Source organism: Microplitis mediator, chromosome 5, assembly GCF_029852145.1.
Source record: "Microplitis mediator isolate UGA2020A chromosome 5, iyMicMedi2.1, whole genome shotgun sequence".
NCBI classification, from domain to species: domain Eukaryota; kingdom Metazoa; phylum Arthropoda; class Insecta; order Hymenoptera; family Braconidae; genus Microplitis; species Microplitis mediator.
In genome coordinates this window covers 26,870,388-26,888,852 of record NC_079973.1, presented here as the reverse complement: position 1 = coordinate 26,888,852, position 18,465 = coordinate 26,870,388, and the positions used below count along the sequence as shown (strand labels likewise).

At 37.8% G+C, this 18,465-nt stretch overlaps 1 protein-coding gene across 6 annotated transcripts in view; it reads left to right on the top strand.

The window, feature by feature from the left end:
* LOC130667723 (dachshund homolog 2) overlaps positions 1-18,465 on the top strand; it is a 150,501-nt gene that overhangs the window by 72,959 nt on the left and 59,077 nt on the right. For all 6 annotated transcript variants that reach the window (XM_057469535.1, XM_057469536.1, XM_057469534.1 and 3 more), the window contains one exon: positions 1,039-1,098. In XM_057469535.1, coding sequence (XP_057325518.1) covers positions 1,039-1,098 — 60 coding nt within the window. The remainder of the gene's footprint in view (positions 1-1,038; positions 1,099-18,465) is intronic.

The following is an 18,465-nucleotide window of genomic DNA, read 5'->3' as shown; positions in this document are numbered from 1 at the left end:
ATATATTTATATATTAATATTCTCTATAGATTTTTACCTTTTCGATAACTACAATCTCTAGATAAATTTCTGTTATCCATAACACAAAACCAGTTGATTACTTGTCGAGACTGTTATCCGACCCAGACTCTTTACTTGACGTCATTTAAATGAATATAAAAATAAATAATTGAATTAATTATTTATCGCCGGGAGTTGATGTTTAATTGATATTAAAATAAATGTTAAGTGAGGTGTAGACAAAAATATATATTTATATACAGTAACGACAACTACGAATACGAATACGAAGACAGAGACGGAGACGGAGACGATGACGATGAGGAGAAGGCGTGCACCGCACGTTTCACATTATGATTTCAGCGCTTTGCTTTTAATTAAAATGCAAATCTATAGCCGGCACACGCGGACGAGCGGAAAAAGGAACGCCTGAGAGAGATCAGGAGGTAAGACGGATTACGTTTGAGGGACTAGGCCGGCGCGGGTGGGGACAGGGACAGGGGCAGGGGCCACGACAAACACCGGAATATGATTAATTCACTGCAACCCCATCCCTGTCTTGTTTCTAGTTTCTTCACCCTCCCAGCCCTCTTGCTAGTCGATAAACACACACATAAACACTTGTCCATCTTGAGCTTCCTACGGTACAGGGATTTAAATTATACCCATTTGATTAATTTTCATCTTAGATAATTCTATAAGTAAATAACCAACTTTTTATATAAAAAAAAAAAAAGATGTGACGATGTAGCGTAAAACGAACGGAAATGAAATTCTGTTGGTTCTTTTTTAACGCGTAAAGATACTTTGGTCTTGTCTTTTTAATCAACGACTTCAAAAGCCTGCTTGGGAAAGTTGACTTGCAATTGATTCGAGTAATGCAAAGATTTCTTAATCAAGTCGTAAATATATTTTTAACATTTTTATTTTTAAATTCTTTCATCTCAGACTGATGATATATTTGGTCTGAAATGTGCGTCTTGTTGAAAAAAAATTACAATTAGTTATAATAAGAAATTATATTTTTTTAAATTTAAGGTCGGGCGTGTGGGAGAACTGCCGAGCTGCCTACGAAGACATCGTCAAACATCTCGAAAGGTAAGAAATAAAATAATAAACGTATATTTATATTTTTTATTGGGTAAAAATGAATGAAACTGATGATGGATTAAAAGCGTAGGCGGATAATTTAAATGGTAAATAAATTTCCAATTGAGTTTTAGTGATCGAATTTTGGTGTACACGATAGTCCCATAATTCCCAATTAACCGAAAAATGGGTTGTATCCGGTTTTATGTAAAAATGTAAAACGCATTGAGCACGATAAAGGTAGCAGTGGCACTGGTAGCATCACCAGCAAACGCATCAAACCACGTAGCATTTCCGATAAATCAGTATTACCGTCAGCATCGAGTTTCCGGGCGTGTGATGGGTTGAGTCCTCGCTTGACGCGGTAATGCCAACATGATTTGTACGGTTGGTGCGTTCTCCTCCTCTCAATCTCACTGATCTCATCGTTTCAACCCCTAACCGCCGCGACCGCCAGTTGCGCGAGTGTTGCACACAAATACACACACGCACACACACACTCAATGAAAACGTTGATTGGTATAGTTGTATAGGACACATCCGAATAGTGTTATACTCTGAACGTAACTAAACGCGTCTGCCACGAGGTTCACCCCGATGATCCCAACCACTTGTCACTTTACGCGACGCAGATCATTGTCGCGACGTGCCCGTTCATCATTTGGGGATTAAATAATTCGACTGCCGCGAAATACTCTACTCTCACGACTCAACTCCTACATCCGCATCCGAGGCTTATCTCGCATCGCTGGCAACTACTGTCAACCCGAAATCCAACTGGGGTCCCGTCCACGCCGACAAATCATACAGTAAACATCACTCAAAATATGTCCACGTACTGAACCTGTAACGCACAACATTTATCCCGGGTTTTTATTTAAAACGAAATTTAGCAATTTGCCACAATTGACTTGTCACCAGTGAGAGCGTGAATTTTTTTCAATTGCCCGGCAAATAAAAATTTGTCCGACGGATCAGAGGGTGATTTTTCATTGAAATCGAGTAAGGGACGACGAGGATTTCGATTTCGATAAGGTGACCGGTATAATGGAGAGGGATTCGAATCGAGACTTGCCCGCTGGAAACGTTATTTCCAATTCAAAGGCAATGACCACTGGCAACCCTCTTTACATATTATATACTCTTTCTTTGTCACTGTTATTATATATAGAACAACAGAGAGTTTAAAGTACACACACTCACACACACACACATAAATGCGACACCCTCTCTTTCGCCCCATCGCTTACTCTCTATTTGCTTTGGCAGACTTCGTCAACCGGACAAACGCGTATTGTGATATTCCAGCCTTTGACTCTGCTCCACAGTACTCCCATCCAGAGCTCTCCTCGTCAATCCACCCACCGGAGAATAGAAAGAGAAAACTATCTGGGGAAAAGCAGACCGTGAATATTCATGGCGAGTAGCCGTAGCCTGCGAAATCGGACTTGTTGCGACTGACACTGATGTGTAAACCTTTGTTTATTCCCAACACTTGGCTCCTTTACTTTTAGCCCCGACTCTGTACCCTCTACCAGCAGACTCTGAGCACCCACAGTGTATACCCGCGAGTATTTAACTCACAGTTTAATTCTGATTAATCGCCGGCCCTTCGCGCGTCGGGTTATTAATTGTTTGTCCTTTTGATTTAACATGCTCCGAGAATCTGTCTCGTTCCCTTATTCCTTTCTCCCTCTACACACACTCACACAGACCTTCATCTCGCTCGGTTTTCGTAGAGTCGCGGCCCCGTTTAATCCAGATGATTTGTTTATGCTAATCCATTCAGAGCTCGCGATCCCACCAGCCAACCAAACGGACTCCCAGCCGTTATTTACGAGCTCTCTTGCCGCATCTGCGGCCAAAGAAATCCAGTTAATTAAATTCTTCTTTTTATTAATTAATTCATTCATTAGCCGATTGTCTGGTACATCAAACTCTTTAAATAAATTTCAAAATTATCTTGACGAAATTATTTACAAAGTTTTAGTGTTGAATTGGGTAAGAGCTCGGTAGCGCAAAACTTTTGACATTCTGTGCCATGTAACCGGTCCCGGGTTCACATACAGTGCGAATGCACTGAGTCTGTAAAGTAAAATTAATGGTGGCAGTGCGGCATAGAAAGTCAGTGTATCAAAGTGCCCTCGGGCAGATCGCTAATGTCGAGTTCCTGGGTTTAAAACTACCCAGTCATTGTGGCATAATTCACGCGCATTGTCGTTTTATCCTCGTACCAAAACCCAGTGACGACGGCATTTGGCTTTTCCAGCATCGGCTCCTTATCAGCTCACTCTTTAGCACAAAACATCCTCTCCCACTCCACCTCTATAGCTCTATATATTTATCGCCTTTTCAAGACGTCATTAATTACACCGACGTTGACGTCTTATCGGGAAAGACATCTGCTGGAAAATAATATTCATAAAATTGAGCCTTTCCCTCTTCTCCATCTTCCTCAGCTTCTTCCTTTCACAACTCTTTGTCACTCTCAACTTATTTTTAAAATACAAAACTTTAAACATCTTCGGTAACAGCATAAAAGTCCAGCGTCAGCTAAAATAAATATGATTAAAATGAAAATAAAAAACATAAATAATTGTATAATAAAAAAATATTTTTTACGGTTTATTTTGTGATTGCGCAATGAATTACGATTATGGTAAAATATAAAATCATTTTATGCTCGTAAATTTTTTTTTTTTTATTCAAATAAAATTAAAATATTTTTTTTAAAATTCAAGATAAAAATTCCTAATAGATTTTAATAATTGATTAAAATATTTATAATTGTTAATTAAATCGGAGTAAGTGTTGTAGTTAAAGAGACATTTTAATAAGTAAAATTAATTCATCGATTAATAGATAATACGAGGGATTATCAGTCGGTGCTAATTGCGTTCAAACGAACTGTCGGCAACGAACCGCTTGAGCACACACCGTGGACGATTCATGATCATATGATTATGTATACAGACATACAAATGCATGGAAATCCTATGGACATGTGTCATGTGTGTGCGTGTGTGCATGCATGAGCGAAGTCGGGAGTCTGATTAGTACGTGCCTCCGACTTGTCAGCGTCCCTCAGATAATTAACGACAGTCTTAAGCTAATTTTCATAATTATTTTCATTCGAAAAAAAAAAAAAAATTATCATTTTAATTTTATTGACCAAACAATTAATCGCACCCACTAAATTATTATTTATGATAGACTTTTTTTGTCTAGTAGACAGAAAAAATGCGTCTGGTATGCCAGACATCCGGGGAATTATTTTGTTTGCGTGATCGAGAAAACTATCGTAGGTTAGATAGACTAAGGAAGACTAGTATATATGTGTATGTGTATATATTTAATATTCCTAGACAAACGTTGAAAAAAGTGTATAAATATTTTATAACTGGTCGAAGGGCATCGCAATCAATTCTTATATGGATCCTTTCTCAGAATCGTTTATCATTATTGCCATCGATCCTCATCGCTCGTCTTCTCGTCTTATAAATAATATTGATCCATTGGTCGTTAAAAAGTTAGCTCGAAAAAAAATAATCTTTCCGGCGAATAATCGGTTAAACGTGATGAATAAAATTGCGTCAAGGGTCACGTCTCCAGACGAATAAATTGGGTTAACTTTTTTTTACTTTATTTTTTCTAAATCCTTCGATCCTCGTGACCTTGCTCTTGACAAGTTTCGAAATAAAATTATCAAAAAATCAACACGGAAGTTGAGGTTTTGGCTGATGCGAGACTGGGATCCAAACTCGGGAATAATTTGTCTGCAAGAAGGATAAAAATACTGTGGGATCATTAAAAAATGTGTCAATTATTTCTTTCATGTGGAAAAGTGATGAGAGTGCAGTTGGGAGTCGGGGGTCGGGAGATGGGAGGCAGCAGTGAAAGCTAGAGTATAAAAATAGAGAAAGATGGTTACAGGAGGGCGTGTTATGCTAAGGTACATTATTATAAGACGTCAGTCTATAACGAGGTGCCGAGCAAACTTGGGCACGCGACAAAGCGGCTTCGTAACGTCCCAACGCAGACAGTGAGCGAGACAGGCCGGGCTTCGAATAGCATCGAGCTTACTCGAGGTGACAAAACGATGATTAATTAAAAACATTATTAGTCAATAGGCTGTTATAGTGACGTCTAATGTGTTACGCCTCTAAATATGTAACAACTTCCTCGCTTAGAAATATTGTCAGCACCGCCTACGGTACATTAATTTGACACTAAAATGTCGGCGCATTTATTTACGCTGCAAGTTGCAATTAATCATCAACTAATTGACCGAAAAAATTTTCTATATTTTAAATAATTTGTTTACTGAGGAAGTAGTTTATGAAAATAATTATAAAGTTTTGGCGTGCGAGGATAGAATTTAATTATAAGAAGATCGCGGATCCTTGTAAATCAGCCCCAAAACAAATACCAACTGCCGCGTTAACACAATGCTCTCTCTTAGTAGTGATATATGTCTCTATCTTTTATTCCGTCTTTCTCAGCACTGGAATATCATCCGAGGTACAGTCTGCAGTCTGGAATAGAATAGAATAGAATAGAGCACACACAATATAACATTGTGGTGGCTAAGATATATTGTTATTAAATAGTTCCCCTTCGACGTTCTCTATACACGCTACACTAGTATATTACACTACACTAGCTACGAGTACGAGGTCAAGAGAAGAACAGCATGAGCTAGACAAAGAAGAAGCAAAAGAAGCAGAAGAAGAAGAGGTACAAGCTCTCGCCTACTGTTTTCCCATCGTATACTTATGTACAGTAATCTGGAGCCAACACTTATTTATACTCGTGTGACATGCGATATTCCTTCCGCGGGATATTTCGCGAGTTTGTGCTCATTATTATCACACTTGATAGCTCCAAGCCCAATTATTTTTCCTTGGAATAAATTACAACCAACCGAATTCCCGTGAATTAATTTATTCAAATGATTGCACTAATTTTTGAAAAAACTAAATGGAGTAGGAGCAAATGTGTACCGAAGCTGAGGATCGTGGGATCTGTGGCCTCGGGAGTAGAGCGCGTATTTGAACAAGGGTCGCTGATAACACGCGGCCGCGAGTGGACACACTGGACGCACCTACACGAACTGCATATGAGCATAGCCAAGAGGTTGGGGCAGATGAGGGGCCGACCTGGGTGCCGGTATTTACTCTAGGTCTCTGTAGTATCCTCAGGAATACATCGCTCTGAGCACACACACGTACACTAACCTACACACATGTCTCTGGACACCGCAAATATTAGTTCATTATCAAAAGTACCAGTGGTGCTTGTCTATATAGGGGAGGGTGGGGCAAAGCGGCCCCCATGGGGCAGAGCGGCCCCCCTGAAATTTTGACCAAAAAAAAATTTTTTTTTTTTTCGACTAATTACTATAAATCCGATATGTTTGCGCATTTTTACCCCTACGCATGACATTTGGGGCAAAATGGACAAGCCCAAAATTTTGAAAAAGTGATTTTTTCATATTTTTATCGTCAAATTAAAAAAAAATTGTTATAATTCCACATTTCTAGCCCTACGCATAACACCTGGGGCAAAATGGACCAGCCGGAACTTCCGAAAAAATTATTTTTTCATATTTTTCGGCCGTTTCTTTATGTAAGAGGCAAATTTGGTCACTAAAAATTTATAAAAATTAATTTTTTTTTTTTAGTTGATAAATTTTTGAAATAAAGTAAAATTATAGAATATATTTTTTTTTTTATTAAATAACAATTAGTAATTAAGGTAATCGAGAGTGAACGATTTTTTACGCTTTAAAAAATTTTTTTCGAGTAATATAAAACCAAAAATAGTTGTCAAGAGTAAGAAATACATTCTTAATGATGAAAACAATTAAAAAAAAAAAAAACGAAAAAAAAATTTTTTTTTATCACTTTTTGAAGGGGGGCCGCTCTGCCCCACAAAAAAAAAAAAAATATTTTTCAGAATTTCGGCAAAATGTCCATAAATTTGTTCGAAATAGGACAAAAGTAAAGTGATCATATGGTTGAAAGCCACAAAAAATAATAATTGGCTTAGGGGGGCCGCTCTGCCCCACCCTCCCCTATCTCTCACTCGGTCTCTCAGTCTCTGTCGATTTAACAGCTCGATATATATGACATATCAATGGCTCTCATTTACGGAAATGTTTGACCGCGTTTATTTAATGGCTACGCTTCCGGTGCTTTTCAATTAACTACCGTTTTCACGTCCGGTGGTTTTGTTTCCGGGCACGCGTTACTCTAAATGTCATCAATAAATTTGTTTATTTCTATTTTTTTTATTTATCAAGACTTAGTCTATCAATTACAGTTAATAAAAAATATAAGGGACTTGTGTTGGTGACAAGTAGGCCTCCAGGAGGAGTGACAAATGATATTACTAAGTGTTGTTGATGTAACAATTTGGTCATCACTAAAGAGTAATCGTTTTTCAATTGTAATTCGGTACCGCCAGCTCTCGAGAATTCTATTTATCACGATTGTAAAAATGTTTCTGACACTTTGAACGTCACGATTATGCCCGGGTTTAAAAACTCAACAAAAAACCCCGGTGGATTTTTATTATAAACATTTTGTCCGTATGAGGAATTTAAAAGTCGGTAAATTTAAATAATATACGTCTGGTGTTAAATTATATTGTACCGATAGAAATAAGAAAGTCAGTGACACTCTTTTGCAGGCAACGAACGCGCTCTCATAAATCGCTGGAGCATAGAAAATCTACAATTCTAAAGCTTTCCATAAAACACTCGACAAAACGCTGGGCTTGCACTTTTCACGCCGCTGTATACGTATTCTATCTCTACATACATATACATATATATATATAAATCACATATGCACGCACACAATCTTTCTGTCTCTCGATTTAACAGATTCACTGTTGAAATATGTAAAACCACCGTTACCTCTTCAATTTACATAGTCTCGGATTTTCTCAACGCGATGAGTGCTCGACTAATGAAAAGTATACCCACCAGCAATAGCATCAACGACTCGATCGTTCATCGCTCAACGAATTATTTAATTCCCGAGTTATTGGACGATAATATTTAAATGTGGTTCCCGTAAATCAACAGCCGTTTTATAAAACCACAGCCGAGCAAAAAATATGTATCAAGAGTTAAACTTACGCCCGGATATAAAATAATAAAACACGTGTTTTTTTAAAAATATTAAATTTTTTAAACGCAGACTATAGGGAGACTTAATCATCTGACGAAAGCTTACATAAGGTGACACTAAGTTTACACGTATACATCACTATAAAAACATTCCCAAAGTGTTTTAAAGTTATCCTCGTTATGTTTTCTCGCGTCATTTTTTATTTCATTCTTTTGATGATATATACTTTATATAGAGCGCGGCTTATGCATCCGCGGTATTTTTATCAAGCAAACTGAACAAACAACCGTCAACAAAAGTACGCCGGTGAATCAAGTTTTAGATAAAAAGAGAAAAGGGATACCCACACATATATTTATATCCATATCTATATCTATATCTATGTCTATATATACTGGTTGGTATACATCTGGAAGTACTGGACCATCAGTCACGACGCATCTGTGATGTTCTCCCACAACATATCCCTCTTCCCTGCTCATTTTTTATTTTTATTTTATTCTTCACTATATTTTCATCTACCCCGCTTATACTTTTTCGTGATATGTAACACCAACCAAAGTGTACCCCTTCCCACTTTGCGCGATACGTAAAAACCATTTGTCACGTGACGTTTGAAATTTTAAAACTCGAGAGTTTAATGCGAGTAGACGTTATTAGTCAATAAAAATAATAATCATTCGAATAAAACCGCGCCATCTTCAATGTTATTGTCATCAATATCAAATTTTGGGGGCAGCCCATTTTGCCCCCTTCCTTTATATATATTTTTAATCGATCTTGATGTATATCGGCGCGATGGGGAAATGGCTAATTGGCAATGTGGTCTTAAGGAAATGTATTTGTCACCATAAATTATGACATCCAAGTTGTCTCTGGTATAATTTTGATGTCAACTGTGTCCTTGTTATCTCGTACGTCTCGGTCTTATTCCGAAGCAGGTGCATTTATTTGAGCGACTATTTTATGTGAATTTTATTGGTAGCCCCCGGTGTTCGGTGCTCGTATTTAACATTTTATCCTGTCTCAACTCTCGACCATCATTAAGCCCTTCGTCAGTTGGGCTAAAGAATTTTATTTAATGCATATATAATACATAAAATTCATATGTACATCAACGTATGTGTGTGTGTGCTGATTAAAGGGTGAAATGTTAAAAAAGGAATATTATAATCCTTTTTTAAAAATTCTTTGGGTTTTTGTGTCTTGTACTCGTGTGATAGTTTAATAAAAGTCGTCTGGCACATTTGTTTCGGCATATTATTGCCAAAGCGTCTGTAGATATTATTTTATTAGCGTCTGTATCGTAAACGTTGAATGAGATTACCTGTTTTACTCGCGTGGCAATTCTACCGTGAGATTTAACTTTGCTTTTTTTTTATTCCATTTCTTAGCTCGGGTCTCTTTAATGTTTAGACCCTCGCGTCGATCTAAAAGTAGTCCAAAGAAAAAATAAAAAAATTTAAATTTAAATTTACTCGTTGATAAAATTAAGTGTCAACTTGATATCATGTTTCAATATGTTCGTCTTTGGGAATTAAATGAAAAAAATAAAAAAAAAGTACTCGGAGGATCAAGCGAGGACACGATTTTATTGCAATATGCAAAACTCTGAAGGGAATTCAAAGTCAAATCCATCCGCCCGCTTACGAATTTTTGTCTCTGTCTTTTTATTTAAAATTTCCTACGGCACTTGGTCTTATCCTTGGTAAGTGTGTTGTGTCGTCATCCAGTGAGATCGTAAAATTAAGGAAGCTACTTACCCGAAAGTGGTATAGAGAACCTAAATGTTCGACAAAGTAGCTGCGTCGAAAGTCGCAGCTGGCACATCACGAAATTACGAGGTGGCATACCAACTTGTGGAACGTCGGAAAATGGGAAAAAATATAATAATAAAAAGGAAATAACAATAAAAAAGTTTTTGAACTGAAAAAATGAACGTCTGACAAATGACAGTAACTTTTATTATTTTATATGTTGGCCCATCTTGTGAGCATTTGGGTCTACCACACTGTGCCTTACATGGTGTTTTACATATTTCCAGCGACACAAAAACACTCACTTGTATATTGACTCAGTAGTTGGGGTGAGTGTACGCACCCCTTGACAAATGGATTCGCCTTTTTTATTCAAACTTTTCTCAACGTATCTTACATACAAGAACAAGTGTGCGACTGAAGATAACAAATTATTGTTTATTTTAATATTTTTTAATTCAAATCAATGATCAAAAATCTACGTCAGTAAAAATTCTTTATTTAAAGAAAATAAAACAAATTTTTAAATGACATATTTTGAAAAATAGAGTAGCCCAAAAAAATTTGACTCAATACAAAAAAAAATAAATTTCCTACGCCATTTTTGCCGGTTTTTTCTGTGTTAAATTTGAATTTTAGTTTAATATATAAAATAAATTAGCTTCATATTATTTATATAAAATAAAAAAAATTTCCATTGATATGAATAGAATTTTATTTAAAAAAATTCAATAACCGATCAATCGAGCATTTTATTTTTATATTATTTTTTAAAACCCATTGCTATCAATCTCGAGTAAAATTTTTCTATGAAACATTGTCCTTACAATATTTATTTTTTCCATCACATAAAAAGCTGTAACATAAAAACTTTTCATATCAGATCCTGCTAATGCACAGCTTTCGAACCAGCTCTATTCACCGTTTCAATTCGTTTCGCTTAAAAAGTCTCTGTAACTTGACTAGAAAAAAAAAAACGTAAATAATTTTTTGCCACTCGAGCTAACCCTCGCTATCGCATCGACGATTTTCAGGATTTCATAAACGCCAAGTTGACTGACGATTCTTTTCACCGGGCATCTACCCACCCTCATATATTTTTTTATTATTATTTTTTCAACTTTCATTCTTTGAAAAAAGGGTAAATTAAATTGTTTTTCAACACCCCTTCCAGTCCACGCTCGACTCACACACTGACACACGTGACGTTAAATTTACCAAACATGTAATCACAAATAGTATATTGCATTGAGTTGTTCTTCTCGACAATGAAACAATAGAGGCCTTGATCCCCGACTTTTAAATTTAAACCGACAAAATAAACTGACGTTGCTTTACGCAATTGACATCATAACATACCAAAGTTATGCATCAGATCCTCCCGCAGTCAAAGCTACAAAATAAAGACCAGTATTTATTGAATCCAACAAACCCCTGACTTTAAAACCCCTTTGGATCGCTAAATATTTCATTTCGCATCCCTTTAAACATTTAATTTAAGCTCAGGTGTACCTTGATCGTCAATAGAACGTCCTCATTCCAGCAAGACTCGTCTACATTTACGTGCCTCCTATGACACACAAAGGGTATATATGACATACGCAAGAAGGGTAATTTTGTGCTTCCCAGCTTAAAGCTCGCTCACATAAAAACAATACCAACTGCAAATAATTATTTTAACATTCCTTTTATCCCTCAATAAATAACCAGCCGTTCCTCAGTAGCTACAAGTCCTAATAAAAATTCTAGGCTTGATAAAGAATTATTATCATGAGTCATGTCATGACAAATGGGCTCATCGGTTAGGTGCTCAAGAGAAGTAAAGCTATCCCCGAAATGAATGAAACCGTATAAATAGATCAGACATATAAAATGATAAAGGTAAAAAAAGAAGGAGAGACGTTATAGGTATACATACTTAGACGGTTGTTCGGAATATTAAATTCACGTGGAATTCAAAAGTTTTCAGCAGCGAACAGAAGCATTATAGTCTGCTATCGGGCAAGATGATGTAGTACTAAAGTTAGGAAGGCTCTTAGAAGTCGCCCCGAGACTTATACACATTTTCTCTCTTGGTTCTTCACTTCTCACATCCTCATTGCTATTCTGTCTCGCTTACTTTTTACTCGGTCCTTACGCTACCGAGAGTAAGGAGGTACTGTGAGCTAGCAATCTTTTATTATTAGCGCAGGGCTTTAGGCCCAGACAATGAAAACCTGAGGAATGGAATATGATATTGTATCAACCGAGGTTGGTTCTGTTCGTACTAGTGTACTGTAGTCGGGGTCTGGGGAGTGGTGTGGGCTGTGGGAGTTACAGTAAAGAGAGCGAGAGAACAGAAAGGAACACAGAGCCATTGTCGGTCTCTTTGAATTTTAAAGTCAGCGATCGATACTGCTCAGGGGATGCGCCTTTCCTACCACCCTCTCTGTCTCCCTGGCTCCCTGATTCCCCTTCTCTCTTCACTAAACAAAATCTAACTAAACCCCCAGCAGGTTTATAAACGTGCACTCATTCCACAGATGTTTATTTGGGATCCACGCAGCCCAGGAGATTCTGCTGGACTGGGTGTCGTGTCACGTACCAACGTGATATCCTTTGCTTGCTATCATTTTTCTGTTTGAATTCCTTTGGTAGGTCTAAATGAAATTCTACATAGTGGACACGCATAATCTGAGAGTGACCCTTTGGTTAAATTATTTTTTCTCGGGTCTTCAGAGCAGGATTCTATATGTGGAAATTATTTTTTGGTCTGGATAGAAAATTATGGTGGAGCAAAAGTGTGAGAAGAATATGAATGCCACAGAGCGAAATGTCACCAAATAGTCGTCCCTAATGATAAATTGCGCCCTTGGCTCACCGAACCCTGTGGGGGATGAGAAGAGTCCTCGCGCGTACGGGGAATCAAATTGCAATTTGTTATTTGTAATTCCAAGTGTCGCTTAATATACTTCCCCATGGCACATCAGAATGCTCTTTCGACCTCTTTCTCGTTCTCTCGTTCAACATTCTTCGTTACCCCGAGCTACCCGGAAAGGGTTGTTCAGAAATTAACCGTAGCTTGATGAGAACGATGTCGAGCCGCAAGGTGAGACGTGAGGGCGGAAAATGATAAAAATGAAAAGATATATCTGTATATAGTGTGATAGAGGGTGGATATATATATGCCTCCATATACAGGAAAACGTTAAAAGCACTCATACAATGCGAGTATTTTATTTCATTAATTCACCATCCGTATTTTTAAGTGCCGTGAAACGTGCGATACTGTCATCTCTCGTGATATCTCGACTTTTCGAAGGGGTTGCGTTCCCTGAATGCCAACCGAATCCCATGGCTACAAAAAGGCATTCAGTTTTTCGAGTATTCAATTTTGAGTAAAGTGAAAATATCGAAAATAATTCCGAGTATTTTGCTGGAGAAAAATCGAGACGTTTTCTCGGCATGCTGGTGTGAGAGGGTTGACACGCAAGGTGTCGAGGAAAAGAATAAGTTGAATCAGTCAGAGGGTGGCAGTTACCGGTACGGTTATGGTTTTCGGAAGCGTCTTCGAATCCTATTCTTGCGCAAACCTGATAAGAGAGAGTCGAGAAAAGTGTCGGCACAAAAGTTAAGTAGAAAAAGGGGAGCATGAAATCTTTCTTGTACCAAAGTATTATACATATATGGATGTAAGTTTGTTCAAGAGAGCGGTGGCAGGGTTTTAAATTCGAAATAACAATATTTCGACAACTCAATGATAAGTGTTGTATTTTAAAATTGAAGAGCTGTTGATAAAATAAGAAAATTACAGGGAAAGCTAGATCGGTTGCAAAAAGTCGGGAGTCTATTTTTCTTCAATCTGCACTTGGTAGCAATACCATCGTGCTGTGGGGCTCGCGATGTTGATGGAGGGGGAGGGTTGAGAGTTTATTTGCGTTTTGCCTGGCGGCTAAGCATTCGGGGGCAACAATTGTCGAGGGAGAGAGAGTGAACGATCGAACACGAGAGACTTATCGTCGATGTTCCGCAACCCCAAGCTCACGAGTCAAACCAACCCCGCATTCGATCTCTTTCTTACTCTCTAAGACTCGAAGCATCCCTCAAGGCTACGGGGGCACCCAAAGGGGTAAATCGGAATAGAATTATTCATAACATGCATGCATGCATATATAACTCGAGTGTACACTACAGCCTCTATAGCTGAAAGTAATAAACATAAACAAACATATGTCATATTTCTCAACAATAATGATCATTATTTTAGTCACAAGTATTAAATATCATGGAAATAATAATAGTACAAAAAAAACATATAAAATCTGATAAAATATATATTGTCATATGTGACGTCCTTATCTGAGGAGCTTTTGTGTAGCATCACTTCGCTTTTAGCATCAAGAAAAATAGTAAAGAAGCAGAACCGTAAAAAGCGACTTTCACAGAATGGGATTCGGGGAAAGTAAAAACCTCGTCGTCGTCCTCGTCGTTGGATGACATTCGATGGAAAAGATCAACTCACCATCCCCATGAACCGCGATAAGCCACCCCCTTTCTCTTTCTCTCTCTCTATCTCTCCTTCTCAAACTCTTTACATTTTCGGGCTCTCATGTCTCGGTCCCTCGGGTTCCATAACGACCATCGATAGTCCTTAATCGAATCATCCACGTACTCACCACAATGCTGGAAAGTGATTTTTATTTTCTCTTGATTCTGATTTATACTCAAATACACTTTTTTTCGTTCCCCTGGCATTGTAGAAAATTTAAACTGCAGACTATTTCCCCACCGCCATCACAACAGATATCCATATTCCGTAGTGTTGATTTTACATTTAGCCAGTGTGCACATCAACAAGCGCTGGCAGCTCGACCCAACGAGACAAAATCCATTGGGGTCGAAGAAATAGAAAGGGGTCGCGTTATCTTCTCGTAACGCGTTTCCAGGCATATGCCAATGCCGAACCCACATGCGACACATCACAGCCTCTCCGAAAGAAAAAATAACCATAAATAGAAAAGTATCTAATAATTTTGAAATTTATGTATGAGTACTTCTGCCGAGTCACGGTCACGCGGTCTAGATTTCGATCATCGAATGCTTAAAATTGAAATATATTTTTTCACTCTATTATATTTCTATGCTGTGCTATCCGTAGCATCTATTATCTAGTCGTGATAGTATCTCCTTCCATTCCACCATCTAGCCCTTTCTCCATCAGATCCCGAGCAAAAGCAACAAAACATCATCGCACAGCATATCCACAGCTGATTCATAATTCAAACCCTTTCTTGAGCGTCGTCGTTCTCATTTCAGAAACGTGCAAAATTCAGATCGAAAGGAGCAGCCGAAAATTCAAAGGGAGTATAAACATGTATAAGTAAATAAGAGAAGAAACAAGAAATAAGCTTAAATGAGTATCAAAAAGCGTCATTTAGTAGGTTCTAAACTGCTTCTACCGTTGGTGGAAGAGCTTCTCCTCCGTTAGTTAGCTATTCAAATCTATTGTTCGAGCGGCTCATTGCTATTGTCTTCCAGGTAATCATGCAGTGTCTTCATTTTGATTCCCGTTATCGCTGGAGGTTATATTGCCTCGAGAAAACAATTTAGCTCAATCAAGTCAGTATCCAGGCGGGTGAAAATGGTGGCCGTTGTAGTCTCGTTGTCATCGTCTTGGTAGTCTAATTAAACCGCTGTCGCTCTGAGAAACATAAACTTTGGGTTTAACGTCTTGGGCTGAAACTCTCCTTAATCCACCGCTGACTGTACTACATTTGACTCCGTATCTCGGCGAGTCGTTTGTGTGTTAAATATACCTTAAAGATATAGAACTACTGGCAGCAATATCAGCATCAGCATCAGCAATACCAACAGCAGAGCCAACGGAACTCGGGGAGTCTCATTTCCTGTCCGCGGGGGTTCCATCGCTGGGGTTGGATGCTGCATAATTAGCTGCATCGTTCCCAAGTAAAGGGAGCTGTGTAGTCTGATCGATTATTTCATAAATACCCAGCATCAGCCAGCAGATCCCGGAAAGGAGATGAAGAGATGGAGAAAAAATAAAATATGTAAAGAGGCCAAACCAGGGGAGTCCTAATTATTTCATCCGGCATTACAAGTCGTGACTCGTCCAAAGACTCTCTTCCCTCATTTGCTATCTCCACTGCATTCCAAATAATTGAACGTTATTCGGCATAATTGAAGGCTCACGTTACCACCGTTAGCTCTTTTTTCTTCCTTCCTCTCAATGTCTTCACCCTCTTGGATGACTGTCGAGTTTTCTGCCATAGACTCTGCGCAGCTTCTTGGATCGCTATTATGTTTTTTTATTTATTTACAAACACCCTCATCCCCAGCCGTCCCGGTGGTTGTTGACGAGTAAACCCGCCTAAAATATCGTGCCGAGTATCGAATGTAACATCCGCGAAATTAATCTCAATCGTCGGTACACCGGGCGCTGGATCATTTATCAGCGACTTGTTACCCCCAGGGAGGCGCGAGAACCGGCACTTTCAGCACACTCACAGACATCCACACTCTCTACAGCATCAGACTTTCTCCTCCACCGGGTCCTGGCTACGCGGATTGATATCAAGTTAGCAACGGTAGTCTGCGTATGATTGTGTCATGACTGCTGCTGAGATCTATTAGTCAAGGCTGCACCGAGGGGAGTTGATGAAACAAGGAATTCAAATAGTCCGCTTTTACCCGCAGGAGGTCCATGTCGAAATCTGTTAGCTATCTTATACAAATCCTTCGTACCCTATTTTTTATAAAAATATTAACTTTTCTTCCCGCTCAGATAAATTTTACAATTTATTATTTTCGATAAAAAAACAAATAATGGATTTAATTTACGGATAAATGTCTTACTTTTCTGGCTTTATTGACGTCTATGGAATGCCCGGTATTTGCTGATTGAATCTTCGAACCCCTCGGAGCATTTGCTTCCTTCTCTCATTTTTTGTTGTTATTATTTTTATTTGGCTGCTGACCAATTTGATAAATGTTGTAAGCGTGTTTGACGATATTTCAGTGATCACGCAGTAGTTTAGTTGATGACAAGAGAGAAGTTGTCAAAGACACTGGGTAATTTGATATTCAATCTTCCTGTCTTCTTAAACAATTATCAATAATAATGTAAAGAGTCTTGAAGGACGCTGGTTCTTGAGACTCTTCTCTGCCTCGAATGACACTTAGTTGTAAAATTTTCGTCACTTTGGATCATGTTACTGGTCTCCGCCGTACAGCAGAGCGAGATGAAAACTGAGATAAAGATAAAACAACTCTCACCCTTTTCCTCATTCCTTCAGACTACATCATGGCTGTTTATTATTCCCTCTTGGAGGTTTCTTCGAGCTACCAGCGATATTAATGATACTGGAGACTGCTCTTGGGCTCCTAATGAGAAGGATATTGTTTCAGTCGACGCGACAAATTTTTCAACTCTATTAATTAATGTTGATAATTTTTATTCCGCTACTTTTTTTAAACAAAAAAATCACTCTGTGTATTTATATATAATTTAACTGTACGCTTATTGGAAATGCCTGTAACGGTGTCCTAGCGATCTAAAGGCATAACTCTCGTATTCATAACCGCGGTCCTTTGTTCTCTGAAATTACAATTGTTGTCATCATTATCGCGACTCGCTGTGCCACGAGGGTGCGTTTGATTTTATATTTTTGTCCTCGCGACAGACAAATTTTAACCAAATACATGACACATTGTGTCCCCAACAAAGACCGCGTATTGTACGTTTATAAATATTTACACATCATATTTGATATTTAATGGCAGCGTAACTTGTTGCGTGGCTTCATAACAAAGTTCTCAATTTTTACTCAACAATTTACAGCTTAAATTATTTAATTAAATTTTTTAATAATGAAAAAAAAATGTTATAATTAAAATAGAAAATTAATTACGAAATAATATTTTATATTATAACAGTGCAGCCTTTTCGCAGTAGATTTTATATGAAAATGAGCGTCACTAATTACTCTTTATACATACATGTATCTATATATATATATATATATATATGAATAAAGAGACTGAGAAGATATAATGATGAAAGCCGTAGCATATTAACACAAACTTGAGGGTTTCAGTTGTTGATATCACGAAGAGTAGACGTTTAATACGCATGTACTTATAAATATATATTATTTATATATTTTACAAGACGGATTGAGAGGTAACTGATTGGTGGTAATGTCTGATATTTGATAAATTATATATTTTGATAACGTGATAAAAAAATCCAAGCAAGAGGCGGCTGCGAGTGTAATGGCGCGGAAATAAAAATTAAATATGAGAGGAAAAGGCGGAAAAGTAAAAAATAAATAATGGGAAAGTAGTAAAAATGGTTTTTGTGAATTTTCCTCAGGTTATTTTGCGGTTTGAACGACCGCGAGGCCATCAGCTTGTGACTTATTGCTGGTAGACACAGTATCTCTTTGGGTGTTTCTCTTTGAAAGCATTTTCTCATTAAAAAA